Source organism: Oncorhynchus tshawytscha, linkage group LG20 (assembly GCF_018296145.1).
Source record: "Oncorhynchus tshawytscha isolate Ot180627B linkage group LG20, Otsh_v2.0, whole genome shotgun sequence".
Lineage (NCBI taxonomy): Eukaryota > Metazoa > Chordata > Actinopteri > Salmoniformes > Salmonidae > Oncorhynchus > Oncorhynchus tshawytscha.
In genome coordinates, this window is record NC_056448.1 from 16,738,939 (window position 1) to 16,761,122 (window position 22,184).

At 45.9% G+C, this 22,184-nt stretch overlaps 2 protein-coding genes across 7 annotated transcripts in view; both read right to left on the minus strand.

Moving 5' to 3' along the window:
• Positions 1-22,184, minus strand: part of LOC112219368 (guanine nucleotide exchange factor VAV2) — a 1,336,992-nt gene that overhangs the window by 460,898 nt on the left and 853,910 nt on the right. The window lies entirely within an intron of this gene.
• On the minus strand, positions 357-21,956 carry si:ch211-194b1.1 (protein Wiz). Of its 2 annotated transcripts, none has more exons than XM_024390679.2 (17): positions 21,620-21,956; positions 20,844-21,039; positions 20,508-20,691; positions 20,097-20,172; positions 16,875-17,023; positions 15,083-16,774; positions 13,266-13,709; positions 12,724-13,089; positions 9,730-9,849; positions 7,656-8,165; positions 7,124-7,558; positions 6,494-6,985; positions 5,821-6,363; positions 5,381-5,595; positions 4,287-4,578; positions 4,029-4,194; positions 357-3,704 (listed from the first exon to the last, which is right to left on the minus strand). In XM_024390679.2, the coding sequence occupies exons 2-17, from the start codon at positions 20,967-20,969 to the stop codon at positions 3,329-3,331; spliced, it is 6,186 nt and encodes a 2,061-aa protein (XP_024246447.2). In that variant the 5' UTR covers positions 20,970-21,039; positions 21,620-21,956; the 3' UTR covers positions 357-3,328. The 2 variants fall into 2 exon arrangements, with proteins under 2 accessions (XP_024246447.2, XP_024246446.2); XM_024390678.2 differs by having other exon boundaries at positions 12,712-13,089; positions 21,620-21,955.

Here is a 22,184-nt window from a genome sequence, read left to right on the forward strand (position 1 = left end):
TGATTATGACAGTTGTGCAGAATCTCAGCATAATAAATTGGGGTAGTCAAGCCTGATAAATGTGTCCCAAATCATACATAACATTTTCTTTCTTCACCTATTTTATAATTGATTCTGTATTGGATGTTTTTTCTGTTCTGTTGATCTTGTATTGTAAAAGCAACTTCTTGATATTCAACATAGAGAGCCTCTCCAGGATGACTATCGAGTACAAAACCTGTCTTCTAGCTCCTCCTGCTGGCCCAATACATGTTAGTAAAGCGTTATCCAACATTCATTCCCTTTAAAGCATTTCTGTAGGGCAGACATTAAATTAACATGATCAAGCATTTAAGAAGACTCAATTCAAAAGTGGCTGAGTTTGAAATCACATTTAATGTTTGTTCAGGAGCTGATTCGCATGAACCTCAACCCTTTGTGTACAGTACAATGCTTCAATAGTTTTATTATCATCATCAGATCATGTTCTTAGCTCTCCACACACTCATTCACACACACACCAACCCTCTGCAGCCAGTCATACCAGCTGAGGGGTACACACAGGCAATCTTAAAGGGGACTTAGTTGTAACACCAGCGGAAACTCATCTTACACGGTAACACAGTCACAAACCTGCCAGAGGCTAACCCTATCACGATGTGAACACACACTGGTGGAGAAAAATCTGAACGTGCAAAAGTGGTCCCCTTTAAAGACTGAAGTATTTAGAGTCCTCTGATCTTAGGACACAACAATCACTCATTTTCTCCTGTCTTCAGTCACTCCCCATCCCCACCATCCCATTCTCATGAGCACCAATGTTCAGCTTGGAGAAACTAGCTAACAAAGAAAATAAAAAATACTCATCAAGGTTTCACCTCCTGGACTGCAAATACACAAATGCACAGAGCAATAAAAAGACATGTCATAGAAGGTTGAAACTAAATCACGATAAAAGGAATCAAGATCCATTTGTTTTGTAACTAGCTGTTAATAGAACTGTTAATAGCTCTAATAGCATCAACAGCTTCATAAGTACATGTAGTTATATATACGTATCTATATTCCATTAAAGGTATGGGGGATTGTTAGGGTCAAACAGTCATGTTTTCAACATAGTTTAATGCTTGAACAAACTTGAAAAGTTAATTTCTGTATGGACTCTTCAGTTATTGCTTTACTTTGCAGGAAATATAAACACTTACCTGAAGCAATGTGAAGACACGCTGGAGCGACAGCGTTGCCCCAGTTTAGAAGCTGTTCCACCAGAGGCCATACGTAATGCGTCTGGATTTAAGGGCACCAATACTTCACAGAGCTCTGACAGATAGCAACCTCTGTGGGCGTCTGTGTACTGGGTGCAATAATGCAGTAGTGTAACAGTTCCATGAAGCCAAGGCCGCTTATGTATGTCACTGCAACAGTCAGTCAACTCTGTGGTTCACATACTTGGAGACACTGGATCCAGATGTACACCGATACATGTCCCTCGTCCAATGAGGAGCCTTGGTTGCTCCGTAGCTGTGCAGAGCTCCTCCCTATGAACAGGTCCCATGTAAACAGCTTACAGAGGCGAGACCAGGGAGTAAACACACTCTTTGGCACATCCTTAGGAGAATGGCAGATGCAGTCCTGATCAGACTGAAAAATAGACCAGATCCCATGATTAGCTAGATTTTAGCTACGGAGAGGTCCTGTGTGTTAGCTACTGTTGACCTCTGTCTAGCATTTAAAAGTCATTGAAAGACATACACATGCACCTCTTGTGCAAAAATACACACACACAAACAAACAAACACACATAGCTTATGCACTTAGATAAATGTGTCACTGACCTAATTTCAAACATTCCAATGTTCTAATTGAGCCTAAAAACAACCTAGTTCACCACATTCAAATGTGTAATAAATAACAACCAAGGTTTTGGGTTTCATTGACAAGGCAAGAAAGAAATGGCAACATTTGTATGTGTGTCCGCATTGAAACTTGAAATAGTGACCGTCAATACTTCTATGGACCCTTTCATCTAAAGAATAGATGAGTTTCATCAAGAGCTTAAATGCAGTTAGCTAAACAGTGTTGGGGACATCAAACTATGGAATAACATAATGACCAGCCTAATTTAATATGGCACAGTCATCTCAAATAATAAGTGCATTAAAAGGGATAGTTCATCCAAATGACACATTGGTTTCCTTACCCTGTAAACAGTCTATAGATAAGGTATGACAGCAATCCTGGTTTAGTTTCCCTGGCACTGTTTTCAAATGCTAACGTTTTAGCATTTGTGGCACAAATCCCATGGGACCGATATCAGCATTTATATATAAGTGACTTTGTTGTGCTTTTAGACATTTTCCGAATGATTTGGACATGATGTTAGAAAAATGCTAATATCATATAGCCATTACTTAAATTGGATTTGTGCCACAAAATTTGGAAAGGGTGCCATTGAAACTAAACCACAGCATGGATTGCTGTGATACCTTGTCCATAGACTGCTTACAGGGTCAGGAAACCAATATGTAATTTGGGTGAACTATCCCTTTAACTACATTCAGAAAACATTAAGTTACTGTGTGACTGCACCTGTCAGCCTAACACTAAGGTGAATGGGACGTCCCTTCAAGGTGCTGCTTCCTCTACAGGGTCCTTCCTTTTCTCTTAAAGGGGCCTTTTCCTCATCATCACTGCCCTAATCAATGGGGCATTTAGTTAAGTGCTAGGTGACATTGTCTACGTTAAAATTGTCTTATCAAAATAACGTGTAAATGGGCTTTTTAAGTCTGTACCATAGACTAAGCATGAATACAAAAACATTATTTAAACCTTTTAAAATGTTGTTGAGGGAAGTAAAGCAGGAGCCATGAGTGTGCTCCTCTTAAGTGCTTCAAATATAAATGGGCGGAGCCTATCAGGTCTTTGTAAAGCACTGTTTAGAGCAGGGAGATAGGTCAAAGTTCAATATGGTTTAAGTTAACCTCTCGGTTAACCACTGAGCGGCAGGAAGTGTAACTGTCCACGTTACAAACTGAACATTCAGCTCAAACAAGTCCAAACAAAGAAGAAACAGCAGACCCCAGCAGAAGCCCTAGACAGTTGCAATCACCCACTCTGGTCAGGAGAGCTTGGGTTCCCATGGCAATGGGGCTTTGTAACCATCTGCAGAGCTTCCTAGGAGAGGCTGGGGGTTGAGAGAGCTCATTGGGGGAAAGCTTCTCTTTAAACACTTCAACAACAGGTCCCCAGTGTTGAGGCCGAAGGAACAAGTGGATGGAAAAAAGGCATGGCAAAGACGTGGCAGAACAAGATGGTTAGAAGAATATGTGGATTGTTATGGACCTGGGGGTTACAAGGACAGGGTGGGGATCAGGATCGGGGTGAGAGTGGACTCTGCTGAGGCTGTTGCCATTGGAGTGGCAGTGACAATTGGAGCAGACTCAGCCATTGGTGGAGGAGAGGGGCTGCAAGGAGGGGGAACAGTAGGAGCTGTGGTGTGGGTGTGGATGGAGGGTGAGATTGAGGTGGGGGCAGAAGTTGTGGTGAAGCTGGAGGTAGTGGCTGGGACTGAGGTTGAGGTTGGGGTTGGGTTGTGGTCTTGGGCTGGGGGATCTGTGGTAGAGGGAGCAGGCTTGTTGTAGTTGAGGTTGAGGATGTGCTGCTGGAGGTGGCGGATCCAGTCCTCCTGCACAGAGAGAGGACCCTGGAACTCCACCTCACAGAACCTGGCGGAGAGAGGCAGAGAGCACACTGTACTCACACATCATACAACCACAGGAGGGAGACAGGAACGGTACATGGATCATTTAAAAAATGTTGCTTTAATAAATCAACAGATTATAATTATCGTGAACATTTTTTATGGCCCCTGGGCCGACAGACTAAAAGCACTCATTCACACAACTTCCAAATCTCAAGTGCCTCCCTTTTCCCATAATAGAGCATAACTTCTGACCAGGGCTATAAAGGAGTGCACTATATTGGGAATATGGCATACTTTGAGATTAACCGATGAGTTCAGTACTGCACAATTCCCCAGAGAAACTCACCGGCACCTGAGGGAGTAGATCTTTCCCACCACTTTTACCAGGGGGGTGGAAGGGGGTTTGGGCACCAGGGCAGGAATGGTGCCGGTGCGAGGGGGCTTGGGGGTGCCACTGTCCCTCTCTCCTCCCTCTGAGTGGGAGGGGTGTTTAAGAGGTCGCCGCTCAAAGCCTGGACATGAGGAGAGAACACCAGGCTGAGCATCAGATGGACAGGTATGTGTGTATGGCGAATAGTTGTGTGTGTTTGTGTGTCACACTCACCTCTGGGCAGGCGCACGTTGAGCTCGCTGCGGGCCACCTGTGTGTGGGGAGGAAGGGTGTTGGAAAGTCGGGCGGGGCTGGGACTGTGGCTGCTGTGGCTGGGTCGGGAGGGGGGAGTGAGACCTGCATCACCCTCTGCTGCCCGGGGTGATGCCAGGGTGAGCTCCCGGCCTACCCGTCTGGCCTGGGCCAGCCCCAGAGCCGCCCACTGGGAGGAGGAGGAATGCTTCTGGGAGGGCATGGGGGGGAGGAGGTCAGAGTCGGACGATGGGGAGAGAGACGAGCTGCTTTTCTGCAACATAAAGGAGAGGGATGAGTGCTTCTCATTAAAATAGCTGTCTCAATGTACTCTAATAGAAGGACATGACAGAGTAATCTTCTTGTCTTTATGTGTGTCAACTCATCACAGAGGGAGTAATGGTGACACAAATACACTATGCTAATTCAGGAGGGATGGGCAACTCTATTTTCTAGAACATAATTCATCTGAATATGAAGGATCTATGTCACCCAGTGCTCTGGTTACCATAGCAACTATTAAGTCAATACCTAAACCTGTTGTGTCCCCCACAGAGGAAATATGCTGATATGAAAATCTTTGTGTTGGAGCTACATGATACCAGATCTGAGTGATGCATTTAAATCACAAAATGTCTGGTGGTGGCTGAGGCCAATTCCATCTTTTGACCTTTAAAAGCCCATCTCCTGGCAGGTGTTGTTAGTTTGAGACAGCTAAAGCATTATGGTAAACAATTCACCTGACCTTTAATGATATGGGTTGTCATGTCAATGGTCTAAACAGCCCTAACAGTGTGCCGAAAGGCCTCATAGCGGTCCGAAACCCACAACTTAAATGGACGAGGTCGGCACTAATAAAAAACGACTTTGCAATATTGCAGCTTGATTGTGCATTGTGTGCACAATGTCACACTGTTTACTCTAAGTCAATATAAATAATTGCTGCCTTCGCATGGACATTGGAAAAATGGAACTTTCGAGATAAATCTCACTGCAAGTATTGTGAGTAGCATAGTCCTTTTACTATCATCTATCACCATTAGATAAACTACTAAATAAATCAATTCCTCCCTGACCTTCTTGGAGGTGGAGCGGTTGGAGCCCTGCATGTAGCTGCGGTGCATCTCCACCACCCTGTGGGGCCGGCTGCGCATCCAGGCACTCAGCGTCTCGATGGGCGAACCGTTCACACACCACTCTGTCACGCCAAACTGCCGCAGGTGGGCCCGCGCGTGGCTAGCCAGCGCCTTGCGGTTCTCAAAGTAGAACCCACACAGCTCACAGCTGGCATCTGGGGAGGGGGTCAGGGGGTGAGAGAAGGCAAAGGAGGGGTGTTGTCAGTCAGAGCTAGGCTTAAGTTAGAGACATTTGATTAATGTTTCATAAAATGAAATGTATATAACATAACATATGTGTCATTCTCTGCTAAATGCAATGAGTCTGTACTAAAAGACAGTCAGCAAGTTAAAGGATGACTGCAACTCTTCTGAGGATCTTTAGTAAGGTCATGGCTTACCCAGGTGCCCTCCGGCATTCTTGTCTGGAGAGGACTTCCCTTTGATGGAGAGGTCATGTGGCAGGGGCGAAAAGGACTGGGGGTGGGATGGTGACCTCTCAACTGGACGGCCCTCCTCCGACATGGGTCTTTTACCCAGCAGGGACACCGCAAAAAACTTCCCGGCGGGAGGGGTGGAGGAGAGGCCCACCGCCCCCAGGCCGTGCTTGTGAAGCCGGGAGCCAGAGTGCAGCAGGTTGAGGGGGGATTTGCGGGAGAACTTGGGCGACTGGTAACCCAGGCCCCCCACCAGGCCTTCCCAGGTGGGGCTGGACCCCTGGCTGGTCTCCTTCTTCAGCCCCGGGGCTGGGGACGAGGTGCCCCCATTCTTGTGCATGAGTTCTCTCAGGGTGTCTATGGGGGAACCGTTGACTGTCCACTCTGTGATGCCCATCTGGCGCAGGTGGGAACGGGCGTGGCTGGAGAGACCTTTACGGTTCTCAAAGTACTCCCCACAGAACTCACAGCGGATGTCCCGAGTGGGCTCTACTTCATGGGCTGTGACTGTGGGAGGAACAAAGGGAGGGGGAGACAGAGAGATGCAAAAAGAGACAGTAGAGAATAAAAACAAGGCATCACTTCAGTATGGATATTACCTTAATAATTACAAGATGGTCTTTCAACTTGGACTCACCCAAGTTAAGAGGGAGCATATTGTCGGAGCTGCTCCAGCTGCAATTCAGTGGCTCAGAGGAGTATCCCGCTGCTCCCCCCACCGCTCCTGGCATGGTGACTTCCAGCTGCATAGGCTCAGGCTTCAGCTTGACTATCAGGCTAGGGGAGGCCGGTGGAGCTGAGCCCATCTTACGCACTGTGGACTGGTGGCTGGGTGGGTGGGCGAAGGCAAAAGGGAGGCGACTCAGGAGGCTGGGCGAGGCAGGGGAGGACAAGGGGGAGCGAGGGGGTCCGGGGGATGGAGGGGGAGATTTTAGGGGCTTGAGGGGCAGGGCGCATGGTAGACCTCGACGTGTGATCAGCTCTCGCAGGGTGTCTATGGGGGAACCGTTGACTGTCCACTCTGTGATGCCCATCTGGCGCAGGTGGGAACGCGCGTGACTGGAGAGACCTTTACGGTTCTCAAAGTACTCCCCACAGAACTCACAGCCGATCTCCTTCACTGGTTCACCTGCAGGAGAGATGGAGAGTAGAGATGAAGATCAACTTAAAATAAGCACCTCAAGAAACTGTACATCAACAAGTCACTGATGCTGTATTGCATTGAATGGAGAATGAGTTTAGTTTCCATCATATGACAGACACTCACTGTGGGGGATGGGCGTGAGTTCCCCGCCACTCAAACGGAAGACCTGTAATTTGGAGGACTTGGGACGTTTGGAGGGCGGGCCAAACATTGAGGAAGAGGTAGCTTTGGACCCAGATCCGCCCCCCATCGTAGTGACCTTGTAGAGGAGAGGTGTGGAGGAGGTGGTGAGAAGGGAGCGTTTGGGGGAGGAGAGGCTGGCTGTGAGGCCCCTGAGCCCTTGGGGCCCCTCAGGCTGCAGGGCGCTGGCTCTGTGCTTGAAGTCATCAGTGTGAATGAGCTGGTTGAGGAGGTCTATGGGGGAACCTTTGGACTCCGAGTACTCCACCCCAAAGTGACGAAGGTGGGCTCGGGCATGGCTGGACAGGCCCTTCCGCGTCTCGAACCAGGCGCCACACAGCTGGCACACTATGTCCTTGTTGGGGTCCACCTCCAATGCTGCACAGATGAGGAAAATGGGGTATGAGGAAATGTTTTACTTCAGACACCTTTACAACTTGTGCATTAATCAGTTGGGGATGAATGACACACTTACTGAGGTTGAGTGGGGCATCAGTCTCCTGTGGAGCCCAGAAGGGTTTGGCAGAGAGGTTAGAGGTGGTGCTCTTCACCCCTCCAGGCTTATGGTCCAGACAGCGTAGGGGGGATGACACAGGCAGCAGAGAAGAGATGGGGGCCTTCCTCACCACAGGAGAAGGGGAGCAGGACCTGATGAGGGAGGAGGGGGGAGGGGAGGCCACAGGGGAGGGAATGGAGAGAGGGATGGGTTTCTCGTCTATGTCTGTGTCTTGATATCTCTCCTCTTTCCGTGGGGTTGGCAGGACGGGAAGGGGCTTCTTGGCGACGGGGGGGCGGGGGAGGGGAGGGGGGAAGTGCCCATCCAGACCACGCTCCTTGGTGATCTGGTAGAGGAGGTCGATGGGTGCCCCGCTGCTCTCTGACATGCCGATGCCCAGTTGGCGCAGGTGGGAACGGGCGTGACTAGATAGGCCCCGCCTCGTCTCGAAGGGGGCACTGCACACCTCACACTTTAACAGGTTGGACACTATAATAGAGAGGACAACAGTGAGAGGGAAGAGATGAAGCTGACCAGCACACAGCAAAATACACAGAATATGGAAAAATGTCCCTTTGCACATTTTATTTCAGTCATAGTTCAGCACTGGTGTATGTATTATTACATCATTTATAGCACTTCAATTAACGGACGGTGACAAAAAAGAGCAGGAGGCTGTGTAGCTGAGAATTCTCAACTCCATGATACAATGGAGTTGAGTGGCAATGAGTTTGCTGCAATCCGTAGTTTTTGATATAAACAGCATTTTACATGACCTACACCGTTGTTTGCTAATGAAGAAGGAACAGCCCCATCGTTGAAGGACGATTGTTTTTGTTTTGGCAGGAGATGCATAGAATGCAATTGTCATCAAAAACTATGGATACAACTCCCTCGGACAGCTGTATAACAATCTGGACAAGCATAGGTACAAAGTAAATGTTTTAAAAAATTAAACATTTTTAAGTATCGAGTGGCAGTGCATGTTTGAAGTCGCTAACTCCATACTCCATTGGAAAACTGTGAATTATGCAGCACAATTTGACGAAGGTCACATTTATAGCACTATTCAGACGGGACTAGTATTAGCAGAGACGCTGGTTATGTCATTAATACACCAGCATTTGAATTATTCCAGAGGACAATTTGCACGGTATACGTTTTAACAACTTGCAGCCTTTAATTCTTCATTTGTTTTCATTCAATTGACTCTTATGATGGAAGCCTGGAGGGTTTTATTCTAAGCGTGAAGATATGTCAACATCGTGTCTAGACAATAAAGGCTACACTGATAACTCATGCTTGGCGGCCAAATGTAAAGGTGTCCCCATAATGTTTAAATTGTGGAAGTGTGATCATAATCATTATTTTAGGGATCGACCGTAGACTGTACTAATGAAAAGGCCTCCCATCCTGCTGATGTGAGCTGTTGAACAGTGCTCTTGCACTTGAGATGTGTCTATGGATGAGAAAGTGAACTTGCCAATTCCAAAAAAGTTTAGCTCAGTGGGGAATCAGGGATGCCCTGTTTGCAACCTATTGCTTACATCAACAGCCACGGTTGAATTAAATAAGCCTAGGCACAATATTTTTTTATTGCACATTTAATTAAACTGACGCATTTGGCGATGTTCAACTCAAAATATTCACTGTGAAACTTGATCAATTTAAGCCATTCATATAAAATATATGCGTAGCACTTTGCTTAAGCATCAATTCATCAAATCAGTTATTGTTTCCTTGCTAAAACTGTGCTCAGCACCTGTCAAGCTCTTGTAATGTCTCGAAAAACACAGGGATGTCGTTATGCACAGGACTAGCATTATCAGAAGACCTTGGAGTTTGCCAGAAAACATTAGGTTAATCTGGCTGTAATTTTTACTCTCCTGCCATGTAAAACTGACTGACTGTGATGTACATTACGTGGAGTTGAAAATTCTCAGCTAGGGGCTATGGTAACCTCAGCCACATCTGTCTGCCACCTAACAAAGCCTCCAGATCACAGGGGAGCTTTATGTCTCATCTCATCTTGCCCCATGTTGTTCAGTCTCACCCTTGATGTCAGCTTCATCCCTCGGGGAGGGGCTCTCTGGGTCCAGGGAAAACAGACCCTTCCTCCCTGGGCTGGAGGTCAAGCTGTCCAGTGCTGGCATCTGCTCTTCCTCCTCCCCGCCTGAAACACAATACACAACCAAATGAATGAGTCATTCATTAAAGAGTCATTAACCTGTGAGGATGTGAATTAAACATGGAGCCTAATGTCACCAGGAAAATTACATAAGTACTCATTTTAGTAACTAGTAACGCATGAAAATACACAACATGACGAAAAGTATGTGGACAACTGAGGTCAGGGCTCTGTGCAGGCCAGTCAAGTTCTTCCACACCGATCTCGACAAACCATTTCTGTATGGACCTCGTTTTGTGAACAGGAGCATTGTCATGCTGAAACAGGAAAGGGCCTTACCCAAACTGTTGCCACAACGTTGGAAGCACAGAATTGTCTAGAATGTCATTGTATGCTGTAACGTTAAGATTTCCCTTCACTGGAACTAAGGGGTCTAGCCTGAACCATGAAAAACAGCCCCAGACCATTATTCCTCCTCCACCAAACTTTACAATTGGCACTATGCACTGGGGCAGGTAGCGTTATCCTGGCATCAGCCAAGCCCAGATTCGTTCGTCGGACTGCCAGATGGTGAAGCGTGATTCATCACTCCAGAGAACGCGTTTCCACTCCTCCAGAGTCCAATGGAGGCGAGCTTTACAAAACTCCAGCCAACGATTGGCATTTTGCATGGTGATCTTAGGCTTGTGTGCGGCTACTCGGCCATGGAAACCCATTTCATGAAACTCCCAGAGAACAGTTCTTGTGCTGACATTGCTTCCAGAGGCAGTTTGGAACTTAGTAGTGAGTGTTGCAACCAAGGACAGACATTTTTTATGCGCTACGCACTTCAGCATTTGGTGTCCCAGTTCTGTGAGCTTGTGTGGCCTACCACTTCGTGGCTGAGCCGTCGTTGCTCCTAGACGTTTCGACTTCACAATTACAGCACTTACAGTTGACCGGGGCAGCTCCAGCAGGGCAGAAATTTGACGAACTCACATGTTGAAAAGGTGGCATCCTATGACGGTGCCAAGTCACTGCGCTCTTCAGGAAGGCCATTCTAATGCCAATGTTTGTAGGGGGATTGCATGGCTGTGGGCTCGGTTTTATACACCTGTCAGACATGTGTGTGGCTGTAATAACCGAATCCACTAACTTGAAGGGGTGTCCACATACTTTGCATATATAGTGTATGCATAGGCAAATTAAATAGTTTTAAAATAATACAATGTATTATGTTTCTGTATGAATAACAAAAAATACATAAAACCTTTACAATGGAGCAGCTAATAATGATAATAATACGATATTCAATAAAATAACTGTAATTTGCAGCGCTCATCAATTATTGTCGCTTCAGACATAGTCTGTCAAATAAATCACTTCTTCAAGTGTGTAGACCTGTGATAATGGCAAAACACTCTTCGTTTTCCTGTTGTTGTACATTTCGTAACAGACACATGTCTTTCATTGCGATTGTGTATTTCTGGGACAAAACTACCATTTTCTGCGACAAAACGGTAAATCATAAGCGACGTGAGTAGACAATGCTTTTTGTCCGGTGGGCGGCTCTGCGCTTGTCAGTTGATCTCGTCTCAGGGTGCTCGCAGAGAAAATGACACCTTTGATTTTTCTCGCTTTATTTGCAGCATCAAAAATGTGATCACTGCAGCAAAATGATACCCTGATTTGATAAAACTATTAAAAGTAACAAAGTTACAAAATCCGGACTTCAGTTTTCATTATATAGCAGTAGTAGGCCTACAGTAACATCAAGTAACCTGACACTTAATAAAGTGACACTTAAATGTATTTTTAAGATCTAAATAAGTTTTGATACGATTACAGATTTGTAGTCCGTTATTCCTGTATTATAAGCATGAAGCAATGCATTCATAAAGAATGACACCAGAGCGACCACATTCAAGAAATCAAAGGAAAGTAAAATGGCGAGGATTTGGGAACTGTAGGTAATTTTAGAAATCCTGCAGTATTGGAAATAGTGAACGTCATCCGAGACGCACAAAATATATCACACAGAAAATGACAGTCCACATCAAATGTCGAAAAACACATTCCTGCGCGCGTAGCTACAGTGATACAAGCAACTCGAACAATGACAAGAATGACACATTTGTAGCCAATGCCTTGACTTTGTCTATCTCACCTTTAGCGCGGGACAGTGATTTTAAATGGTCTAATATTATTCGATTTTTTAAAATGGATAATGTGTCTTGAGACAATTTTGACGTACAGCAAACAATACGGGCTACGACGCGACGTGCAACAATGAAGCCGATGAATGTTTAAAGGGCACCGGCGTTACGGTGAGTGGTACTCACCGGTCAGTAGCTGCGGTGCATCCGACTCCCAGCAGCGAAAGCCAGACAGTTTTTCCGCTATTGTTTGTGTCTGCAGGGAGGTGGAAGCAGCCATTTTGCCCCCATACACATGCACCGCTAAACTAAGGCGTGACCAATCGAGCAGAGGCTGGGACAAACGCGCTGAGCACCACATCTCCCTCTAATATGCTCGATTTACAGTAACACTTTGTCCCAAATACTGCAGTTCATCATAGACAAGAAATCTGCTACATCACACAAGTCTCACAACTAGGGACTGATATTACAACACCAACAGGCAAAGTGCCACATCAGGAGAGTAGTTCCATAATACAAAATAGTTGCAAAACTATTGCACAGAATCGTTTTCATCATTCAATATCCCTTGTGCATTGCATTGCCACTGTAGTTACCATGGAGTTACCACATTCAGCACTGAGACATTTCTTTGGAAGTCTTATTCACGCTGATCAACCATCATGTAATCTACCAACAACCTATAACACAGTCAGACCACAGTGTGTTGCATTCATAAACCACAGCTCAAAAAGGCATCCTACAGTACACACACCAGGTACACACACACCTTCAGGCTCACCAACGCTGTGGTCTTTCTCCCAAGGCTGAGAAGGCGACGATGGCAGTAGGTTGGAGACTGTTGCACCTGTTGCCTCTTCACTCCCCTTCCCTCCCCCTGGTTCTTCCTCCTCCGTCTCCAGGTCTTCGTCCTCCTCCTCGTCTGAGGCTGGGCTGCGTGGGGGGGCTGTGGGGAGGACCAGGTCTGGGCGGCTGGAGAAGAGCTGCCGGAGGATATGGATGGGCGAGACAGTCACCTCCCAGTTAGTAATCCCAAAGTCCCGCAGGTGCGCCCTGGCGTGGCTGGACAGGCCAGCCCGGGTGTCAAAGCCAGCACTGCAGAACTCACAGCGCATCACACTGAACGTATCCGGGTCAAAGTTGGCAACTGGAGAGAGAGAAGGGCACATAAAAGGTCAGCAGTTTACAGACCGACTTGGAAGTTGTACATATCCTCTACCCTGACTGATACTTGTTACTTTGTTACATTATAGTTTATTACAAATATACCGCATCATACACCAGACAAGGTCCTAACAATGTAATAACAAAGATTCCAGATACCCTTTTTCTTCTTCTTCTGGTAGGAGAACTTCTTCTCAATGGCATTGACCTCCTCGGGGGATATGAAGTGGCGCACGTTGTAGCTGACGCCCACTCGGTTGAGGTGGCCCCTCACATGATTGGCCAGCCCGATGCCGTTGTGGAAGCGATCAGGGCAGTAGGGGCATTTCCTCTCCACGCTCTTCAGGGTCCCTGTTTCCTCATCAATCTCCTCATAATCCTCATCTGACATGCCCTCCTCTAGGAAACGCCGGATATTCTCCTCTTCCTCTTCTTCGTCATGATCGTCGTTGTCATCATCATCGTCATTTTCAGAAGCAAAAACCTTGTTACTCTTCTTTTCAAAAGCAACCTTTGTCTCCCCGTCCTCTTCCTCTTCCTTCACGGGCTTCCCTTCTGTAGAGCATGAGGCTGTGAGGCTCTGTTGTTTTAGAGAGGAGTCATCTAGCACAGGAAGGAAAGGGATATAGTATGAGGCTGAGCTGAGACAGCCATTTATTACACAGTATTATAATAGAGAAGTGTTCAATCCCAGTCCTGGAGAGCCAATGGGTTTTTGCTGTGTCAGTAACTGGCTCAAACAATCTTCAACAGCAGATGAGATAACTTTATATCACGTCAATGTACTACGTGCTATAATGGCACATCAAGAATAGGCAATCATATACAGAGACCCTTCAGGACAGCGATGGAACAAACACTACAGAGGCCATTCAAACAGACGTAACATGAAGAACACAGTGATAAGATGCAATGGGGTGAAATTAGAAACAGACATCTACTCACCTAGCAACTGAGCCTTTATATTGATTTGGGGAGAGCGCAAGGAAGATAAGGCTGACTATATTGTATTTGGTGAGGGGAGCCATGCATCACTGCATGCCAGGTGGCTACTTCACAACTCAGCCTGTCACTCACCCATCGCCTTGCCTCCCTCCCAACGACCAAGGTAAGAGAGGAGAGTTTGGGGGTCTTAGCGGTTGGGCTCATTGAGGACAGGGGACAGCGTGTGTCTTAGCTGGGCATGCTCAGTCAGCCCCAGGCACTCTGCTGCCCCCCGCAGGCTAGCTAAGAAAATGAGTTTCAGCTGCATGGCCGGGGCAGGCACCTCCACAGGGCATGGAAGGGAAGCAACGGGCAACCCAGGTTCAGTTATGGGCCAGGCAAGGACTGCTGAGCATTTTCAGTTACGGCCAACCCAGTGACTGATCTGCAGGCTTGTGATATTATGATATTATTTGATAGCACTGTCCAACAGTACACATGAATGAAGCACAAGTTATGCATTCTAGGTGAATATAATTTCAATATTGAAGGACAAATATCACAGGTTACCCAACTATGCAGGTCCAAGTTGAAAATAAAGAGAGAAAATATTGAATTGGAATTCGGAGTAGCCTCAGGAGTCCAAAATATTCTGGACAGTAGAATATTTTAGCTTATGGATATGCATATAGTGTGGCCATTCTCTAGTGCAGTGGTTCCCAACTCCAGTCCACAAGTACCCCCAACAGTACACATGTTTATTGGAGCTCCAGACAAGCACACCTGATTCAACTTGTCAACTAATTATCAGGCCCTTATAAGGTGTTTTTTGTCAGGGGCTATAACAAAAAAGTGTGCTGTTGGGGGTACATGAGGACTGGAGTTGGGAACCACTGCTCTAGTGTATCAGATCATTAATGATGAAAGGTTTGTCTCAGAATTAGCATGAGAGCAGTTTAATAGGTGAGACTCTAAAGAAAGTCTAAGGTATTGGCTTCTTTCAACTGTATTCGGGAAGGCTTGAGGGGATAGGTTCTGCAGATTAGTCTCACCTCGGAGGGATCGAGCCCTGGTGAGCGGTTTGGATCCAACAAGTGATTCAGTCTCTTTTTGGTTCATATCAGTTGCCAGGTCAGGGCTCTGGCGCTGTCTTTGTGCATTATCGGTCTCAGGTGGACCGCTGTCCAGTCTGGGATTTGGCCGGAGGAGTTCTGTTCCCGCCTTCCCTCTCCTATTTGCCCTCTTGTTCCCGATGGTCTTAAAAGCTAACTCTCTACGCTGGCGAGCTGTAGCAGTGTTTGATGGTTGGGGCTGTGTGTCACTGTCCTCCATAGCAGAGATCCAACTAGAGGAAGACTTACTGGCCTTTGACTGGCTTTGGCCCTCTGGTGGAGAGACAGGCTTAGAAAGCTTATCAGAACACGGTGGAGAGGAGGCATCAATTCTGGACCCTGGACGGTTAATCTCTTCAGGCCCTTCCCCACAGATGGAGGTCTGCGCAGGGTGAGCCACGTGTTGGTGCTCCTTTAGAACAGTTTGACTGGAGGCCTGGAAGGCACACTGATCACAAGTGAGAGAGATGGAGGTCAGGCCAGAGGCAGATCCAGGTGACACAGGAGGCTCCATAGGAGTGAGCTTTGGCTGAAAGCGTGGAGAGGCTCGCTGCAGACCAGTAGGTTTTCTGTTGTGGGTCTTGGCGTGGTTGGCCAATGCCTGTGAGGTGCGTGTACTGAAGTCACACTTGAGGCAGAGATACCGACGATTGGCTGGGCCTTTGACCTTTGCTTTGACTGGGGTTTTGGCTCGAGCTTTGACTGGGGCCCGGACTGGAACTGGGACTGGATCTGGCTCTGTGAATGGCGCTGGATCTGGCTCTGTGAATGGAGCTGGATCTGGCTCTGTGAATGGAGCTGGATCTGGCTCTGTGAATGGGACTAGAGTTGGAGTCGTGACTGGAGCTACAAATGGTTCTAGGACTGGGCTTGCAGGTTTGGTCACCTTGCTCGGCTCACCCTGCGTAGTCTCTCCTTTCCCACTGTCACTCAGCTTCCCAATCTCCTCCAGGATCTTCTGACGAGACTCCTGGTGTCGTCTGTTGTGGTCCGCCAGAGCCAGCCTGTTTGACAGGTTCCATCCACACTCCACGCACCGAAATCGTGCGCCCTTCACTCCGCGCTCCCTCCTGCCAGCCCCCGGCCTGCTCTGACTGTGCTCTTGCATGTGATCCTGCAGGTAGACCTGCTTCTTGAAGTAAATGCTACATTCCACACATGTGAAAATCTCTTCACCAAGCTCTCCCTCTCCTCCTCCTTCTTCACCACCCTTTTCCTCTTCTACCTTCTCCAGATCCTCTGTTGCCTTTTCCAAGTCCTCCTTAAAGTCATAGGCCCCTCCACTCACCTTCACTAGCCCCAAGCTCTTTGCTCTTGAGGAAGCACCCCTTGCCTTCATCCCAGCTCCTGTTGATGTGCGTTCCCAGGAGCCCTGGCCAGAGAAGGGCCTGAGCAGGGCCCTTTTCTTCTTCCGACGCTGGATGAAGGTGCAGTGTGCCCAGGGTGCTGGTGGGGGGCTCTCTGTGTCTGAGTCTCCAGGAAAGGTGTACACATCCCGCTCAGGTTCCTTGTCCTTCCCTGTCAGGTCCTCTTCCTCTCTTTCCTCTTCAATTTTGCATCCCTCCTTTGATGTCACTTTGGACTGAAACAGTTCAGCTTTCTCCGATATATTCCAGACTCTGTCATCTCCCACTGTGGATGGTTAAGAGACAAAAGGAAATTAGAAAAGGAGTTATTTTGAAAATAAACTTTGTTTTATCTGGTGTTTAACCTTGCTCCCCATCATGCTTACATTCTTTTGAACTATGTTGGCCCTTTTTTGGCTTCTCTCTGTGTGTGTTAGGCTTGTCTTGGTCCCGCTCCTCCACATGGCTGAGTAGGTTTGTCTCAGTGGGTACGTGCTGCAATTGTTCAGGTGCTTGGTGATCCTCACTGTCAGGTCTGGACAAAATTATACAGAAAGAGACAGTTGTATGAGTGGGTCAGAAAGAGCAATGAGTCCCTATCTGTCTATCTGACCATGTGTCCGCCTAACCTGTTAGTGTGTCGATTGTCACTTTATTTGACCTCTCTGGTTTACTGTCTGTCTGCCTTGTAGTGTCGTGTCCTATCACTCATACAGTGGAAGTCGGAAGATTACATACACTTAGGTTGGAGTCATTAAAACTTGTTTTTCAACCACTCCACAAATTTCTTGTTAACAAACTATAGTTTTGGAAAGTCGGTTAGGACATCTATTTTGTGCATGACACAAGTAATTTTTCCAACAATTGTTCACAGACAGATTATTTCACTTATAATTCACTGTATCACAATTCCAGTGGGTCAGAAGTTTACATACACTAAGTTGACTATGCCTTTAAACAGCTTGGAAAATTCCCAAAAATTATGTCATGGCTTTAGAAGCTTCTGATAGGCTAATTGACATAATTTGGGTCAATTGGGGGTGTACCTGTGGATGTATTTCAAGGCCTACCTTCAAACTCAGTGCCTCTGCTTGACATCATGGGAAAATCAAAAGAAATCAGCCAAGACCTCAGAAAAAAAATTGTAGACCACAAGTCTGGTTCATCCTTGGGAGCAATTTTCAAATGCCTGACTGTACCACGTTCATCTGTACAAACAATAGTATGCAAGTATAAACACCATGGGACCACACAGCCGTCATACCGATCAGGAAGAAGACGCATTCTGTTCCCTAGAGATGAAGGTACTTTGGTGCGAAAAGTGCAAATCAATCCCAGAACAACAGCAAAGGACCTTGTGAAGATGCTGGAGGAAACGGGTACAAAAGTATCTATATCCACAGTAAAACGAGTCCTATATCGACATACCCTGAAAGGCCGCTCAGCAAGGAAGAAGCCACTGCTCCAAAACCGCCATAAAAAAGCCAGACTACGATTTGCAACTGCACATGGGGACAAAGATCGTACTTTTTGGAGAAATGTCCTCTGGTCTAATGAAACAAAAATAGAACTGTTTGGTAGAGGTCGACGCTACCGATTATTGGAGGACCAAAAAAGCCGATACCGATTAATCGGCTGATTTTTAAAAGATTTTTATTTGTAATAATGACAATTACAACAATACTGAATGAACACTTATTTTAATTTAATATAATACATCAATAAAATCAATTTAGCCTCAAATAAATAATGAAACATGTTCAATTTGGTTTAAATAATGCAAAAACAAAGTGTTGGAGAAGAAAGTAAAAGTGCCATGTAAGAAAGCTAACGTTTAAGTTCCTTGCTCAGAACATGAGAACATATGAAATCTGGTGGTTCCTTTTAACATGAGTCTTCAATATTGCCAGGTAAGAAGTTTTAGGTTGTAGTTATTATAGGAATTATAGGACTATTTCCCTCTATACCATTTGTATTTCATTAACCTTTGACTATTGGATGTTCTTATAGGCACTTTAGTATTGCCAGTGTAACAGTAGAGCTTCTGTCCCTCTCCTCACCCCTACCTTGGCTCGAACCAGGAACACACCGACAACAGCCACCCTCGAAGCAGCATTACCCATGCAGAGCAAGGGAAACAACCACAGGCTCAGAGCGAGTGAAGTTTGAAACACTATTAGCGCGCGCTAACCAGCTAGCCATTTCACATCGGTTACACCAGCCTCATCTCGAGAGTTGATAGGCTTGAAGTCATAAACAGCGCAATGCTTGACGCACAACGAAGAGCTGCTGGCAAAACGCACGAAAGTGCTGTTTGAATGAATGTTTACGCGCCTACTTCTGCCTACCACCGCTCAGTCAGATAGTTAGATACTTGTATGCTCAGTCAGATTATATGTAACGCAGGACACGCTAGATAATATCTAGTAATATCATCAACAATGTGTAGTTAAATAGTGATCAAGATTGATTGATTGTTTTTATAAGATAACAGGCAGTCTCCTTGTGGAGTGCACAAGGGCTAGTTAACTGTAAGGTTGCAAGATTGCAACCCCCGAGCTGACAAGGTGAAAATCTGTCGTTCTGCCCCTGAACGAGGCAGTTAACCCACCGTTCCTAGGTCGTCATTGAAAATAAGAATTTGTTCTTAACTGACTTGCCTAGTTAAATAAAGATTAAATAAAGGTGTAAAATTAAAAAAATAATAATAATAGTCAAAATCGGTGTCCAAAAATACAGATTTCCGATTGTTATGAAAACTTGAAATCGGCCCTAATTAATCGGCCATTCAGATTAATCGGTCGACCTCTATTGTTTGGGCATATTGACCATCGTAATGTTTGGAGGAAAAAGGGGGAGGCTTGCAAGCCGAAGAACATCATCCCAACCGTGGCAGCATCATGTTGTGGGGGTGCTTTGCTGCAGGAAGGACTGGTGCACTTCACAAAATAAATGTAATCATGAGGAAATAAAATGATGTGGATATATTGAAGCAACATCTCAAGACATTAGTCAGGAAGTTAAAGCTTGGTCACAAATGGGTCTTCCATATGGACAATGACCCCAAGCATACTTCCAAAGTTGTGGCAGAATGGCTTAAGGACAACAAAGTCAAGGTATTGGAGTGGCCATCACAAAGCCCTGACCTCAATCCTATAGAAAATTTGTGGGCAGAACTGTGCAAGCAAGGAGGCCTAAAAACCTGACTCAGTTACACCAGCTCTGTCAGGAAGAATGGTCCAAAATTCCCCCAACTTATTGTGGGAAGCTTGTGGAAGGCTACCCAAAACGTTTGACCCAAGTTAGACAATTTAAAGACTATGCTACCAAATACTAATTGAGTGTATGTTAACTTCTGACCCACTGGGAATGTGATGAAAGACATAAAAGCTGAAATAAATAATTCTCTCTGCTATTATTCTGACATTTCACATTCTTAAAATAAAGTGGTGATCCTAACTGACCTAAGACAGGGAGGTTTTACTAGGATTGAATGTCAGGAATTGTGAAAATCTGAGTTTAAATGTATTTGGCTAAGGTGTATGTAAACTTCCGACTTCAACTGTAACTATCTTCCTGCTGGCTGCCCTTCTATTCCTCCATCTCACCTGAGTCCAGAGGAGGGGGATCCTGGGCTGTGAGCGGCCAGACCATGAGGGTTAGAAAAGTGCTGTAGCTCCTCCTCTGACAGACAGCGCAAACCACAAAACAGACAACAACAGGAACGTCACTTCACATGTCGGCCACCCACAGGTAAATTCACAGGCAAAGATTTACAGTAGTCATTCCTAGTAAGAGACACAGTTCTGACTACAAGCAGATGGAGGAACATTGAAACATTCCCGGAAGTGTCAACAAATATAGCTGTGGGTGATAGCAACAAGTTTAACTGATAGCATCACATTTAGGAAAGCCCATAAACTACACCACTGATATAGATGGGACACACTTAAAAATGCAATAGAATGATTCATATTGTGTTCATACAAAGCTCAGTAATAAACCAGTGTGGTAACTACCGTCTAGTGTCTCTTTCTCAGAGTCAGAGTCCCATGTCAGGGAGGAGGGAAAGGCTGAGGGCCTGATGCTCCTCTGTGCACTCCTCCCTGATTCCACCTGGGATAAGGGGCCTCTGGTCCTCTCAAAGTCCCCATTGTCACCACTGGACCATGGGCTCCCACTGAAGGTGAGCTCGTCTGAAACCTGTTGATGACATTGATGCAATCTCACAGCAAGAGGCAGCATACTGAATGCAACTGACATTGATTCTGAAGTCTGTGATTTTCACTTATGTAAAAGCCTATGTTTCAGCAAATGCAGAATGTGGTGGTCGACCATGAAAGGATTATCTTTACCTGTAAGGTGTGATTTAGGAGGTTGTGTTTTGCGGTGTCCTGTGCTGAGAATGAGGGTGGTGGCCCATAGCTGCTCACTGAGGTGAAGGAATCCCTGGGAGAAAGAGAGTCCCCCTCTAGCTCCATGGTCCCCAGAGCACAGTATGGCGTCCCACTACTGACCACTACAGTCTACATTGTGTGGTGTTCTCTTCCACTGTTTTCATATACACAAACAACACACACACACACACACACACACTTCCATAATACTGTCATAACAGAGAGATAAGCAGCACTCCATAAAAGGTGTTCTGATGCACACAAAACAACCAATTTAAAGTAATTGGAAAATCATGTCACTAATTTGGGGGTCTGGGTTGGCCACTTGATTTTCTGCTTCAAATGCTGCATTGTCAGTGAGCCACAATATCACACCAAGACCTTGATGAATTTGACAAATCGTAAACGCAAGGGATGGTAACAAGCATCGCGCAGTGGCGTCACAGGTTCAGCCCACTGCAATTTTGGGAATGTCTGACCCATTTTCACAATGTCTGGTGATATTGTGAGAATATAACATATTTCCCAAATGGCCACGTACAAAAGTATACTTTTATTCAGGCCCTGTCTCGCGTGTTAGCTAAAAAATAAACGAAAATGCAAGTAGCTAACACATCAAGGTGGGAAAAAAATGCTATCTACCTGCAAGGGCATTGTGGATGGATGTAGCAAGCATTATATAAATATGTGAAAAAATGTTTAGAATGTAATAACGCCCGTTATTATGTACTCACGGAAAACGGCCTGGCTTGAGGTCTGATGAAAGGAGTTGTTTACGCACCGTTCTCCATGCTTCATATGGAACAAAGCTACGGATATCCTCAGTCCATGAATGCATGTAGAGTGTGTTGCTATAATTTTGTCACATCGGTGCTACATTTTTTCCATGAACTCGCTTGCAGACCACACGCTCGACTCCATGTTATTTGCCTGCAGGCACGCCAAGGCTACGTGAGTGACGTCGATTCAGAACTGCGTTCATGCTATCCCTCTCAAATCCATGTTTCAATTTATATGCGCCACTACACTGACAATACGGTATAATGCTGATAGCTTGACCACGGATAGCTTGATCGCAGTGTTGGACAGCGGAAAAGAGTTTAGATCACACGTTCAAGTTCAACTTCTGCGGTCAAATTCAAGTTGATTGCATTGCACTGGAAAAGTGCAATGGTAAAATGTGTGTTTGATGTTATGCACTAGTATTTTTTGGTATTTATGATTCAACATGATAAACAGAACAATATCACAAATAGTGTACTAAAATGTGTAAATCTTTGTTTCTGTCTTTTACATGTA